General features: G+C 41.0%; 1 protein-coding gene across 1 annotated transcript in view; it reads left to right on the forward strand.

Moving 5' to 3' along the window:
- Window positions 1–91: 91 nt before the first annotated feature.
- Window positions 92–2,008, forward strand: part of LOC130587378 (ectonucleoside triphosphate diphosphohydrolase 4-like) — a 10,920-nt gene continuing 9,003 nt past the window's right edge. Inside the window, 3 exon segments of the mRNA XM_057388355.1 lie at window positions 92–107; window positions 816–966; window positions 1,811–1,956. Of these exon segments, the coding sequence (XP_057244338.1) occupies window positions 92–107; window positions 816–966; window positions 1,811–1,956 (313 nt within the window).

Here is a 2,008-nt window from a genome sequence, read left to right on the forward strand (position 1 = left end):
TTTTGTCCCTTTTTGCGTTCAAAAAAATGTGGATAAATGATATTTGCAACAGATAGAACAAATGAGGGGCAGCCACAGGAAACCCGTGGTGATGATAATCAAACCAGGTACTGGCGGGAAGTAGGGTTAGGTTTAGGGTTAGGGTTAGTAAATTGTTTTAACCCAATTTCCCTTTTTCTCCGGAATTTCCGAGTTCACCACCGTTAGGGTTGGGTTTAGGTTTAGGGTTAATAAATTCTTTTAACCCCATTTCCATTTTCCCCGGGATTTCCAAGTTCACCACCGTTAGTGTTAGGGTTGGAGTTTAAAACCCCTAGTTTTAGGGTTAGGGTTAGGCTTAGGGTTTACATTTAGGGTTAATAAATTCTTTTAACCCCATTTCCCTTTTCCAGGGATTTCCGAGTTTGCTGCCATTAGGGTTAGGGTGGGGTTAGTAAATTGTTTTAACTCAATTTCTCTTTTTCTGAGGAATTTCCAAATTCGCCGCCATTAGGGTCAGGGTTAGGGTTTCGTTTTGGTTTTGGATTAGGTTTAGTGTTAGGTTTACATTTAGGGTTATTAAAATCTTTTAACCCCAATTCCCATTTTCCAGGAATTTCTGAGTTTGCCACCATTAGTGTTAGGTTTAGGGTTAGGTTTAAGGCTACGGCTGGGTTAGGTTTAGGGTTATTAAATTGTTTTAACCAATTCCCATTTTCCCAGGGATTTCCGAGTTCGCCGCTGTTAGAGTCAGGGTTAGGGTTTAGGTTTAGGTTTAGGTTTCGGCTTTAGGTTTTGAGTTATTCAATTCTTTTAACCCCATTTCCCTTTCCCAGGGATTTCCGAGTTCGCCGCCTCTCCGGATAAAGTCAGCGATTACATTTCCCCTCTGCTGAGCTTCGCCGCCGAGCACGTGCCCCGCTCCAAACACAAAGAGACCCCTCTGTACATCCTGTGCACCGCAGGCATGAGGATCCTGCCCGAGAGGTCTCTCCTGCCTTTGATTTTCATTTTTTAGGGGAGTTTTCTTATGTTTTGGGGATTTTTTTTTGGTTTTTTGGTGTTTTTTTGGGGTGTTTTTTAACCCTTCCCCACCGCACAAAGAGACCGTTCTGTACATCCTGTGCACCACGGGGATGAGGATCCTGCCCGAGAGGACTCTCCTGCCTTCTATTTTCTTATTTGGGGTTTTTTTGGGGTTTTTTTTTCTATTTTTTGGGATTTTTTGGGGGATTTCTTTGGTGGTTTTTAGTCTTCCCCATGGCACAAGGAAACCCCTCTGTGCATCCTGTGCACTGCAGGCATGAGGATCCTGCCCGACAGGTCACTTCTGCCTTTTATTTCCATTGTTTTTGGGTTTTTTGGAGGTTTTTTTTAATGTTTTGGGGGATTTTTGGGTTTTTTTGTGATTTTTTGAAGTTTTTGAGGGATTTTTGGGGTGGTTTTAAGTCTTCCCCATGGCACAAGGAAACCCCTCTGTACATCCTGTGAACTGCGGGATGAGGATCCTGCCCAAGGTCAGCTCCTGCCGTTTATTTCCAATTTTTTTTTGATTCTTTGGGGTCTTTTTAGAATTTTTGGGTTCTTTAGGGATTTTTGGGGGGATTTTTCAGGGTTTCTTGGGGATTTTTTTTGGTTTTTGGGGATTTTACGGTTATTTTTTCGGGGATTTTTTGGGTTTTTTTTGGGAATATTTTTATTCTTTGAGGGGTGGTTTTTTGTTACTTATTTTAATTTTTTGGGGTTTTTTTTTTTTTTTTTTTTATTATTATTTTTTTAACTTTTTAAGGATTTTTGGGGCAGTTTTTAACCCTTGCTGTCAATTTTGCAGCCAGCAGAAAGCCATCCTGGAGGATCTGCTCACCGACATCCCCGTGCACTTCGATTTCCTCTTCTCCGACTCCCACGCTGAGGTGATTTCGGGCAAGCAGGAAGGTAGGAGGGCTTAAAAAAATATTTAGGATTTTTTTTTAGGAATTTTTAGGAATTTTTAGGAATTTTTAGGAATTTCTAGGAATTTTTTTGGATT

This window comes from Malurus melanocephalus, unplaced genomic scaffold (assembly GCF_030028575.1).
Source record: "Malurus melanocephalus ecotype Western Australia unplaced genomic scaffold, MMel_1.1 scaffold_1824, whole genome shotgun sequence".
Lineage (NCBI taxonomy): Eukaryota > Metazoa > Chordata > Aves > Passeriformes > Maluridae > Malurus > Malurus melanocephalus.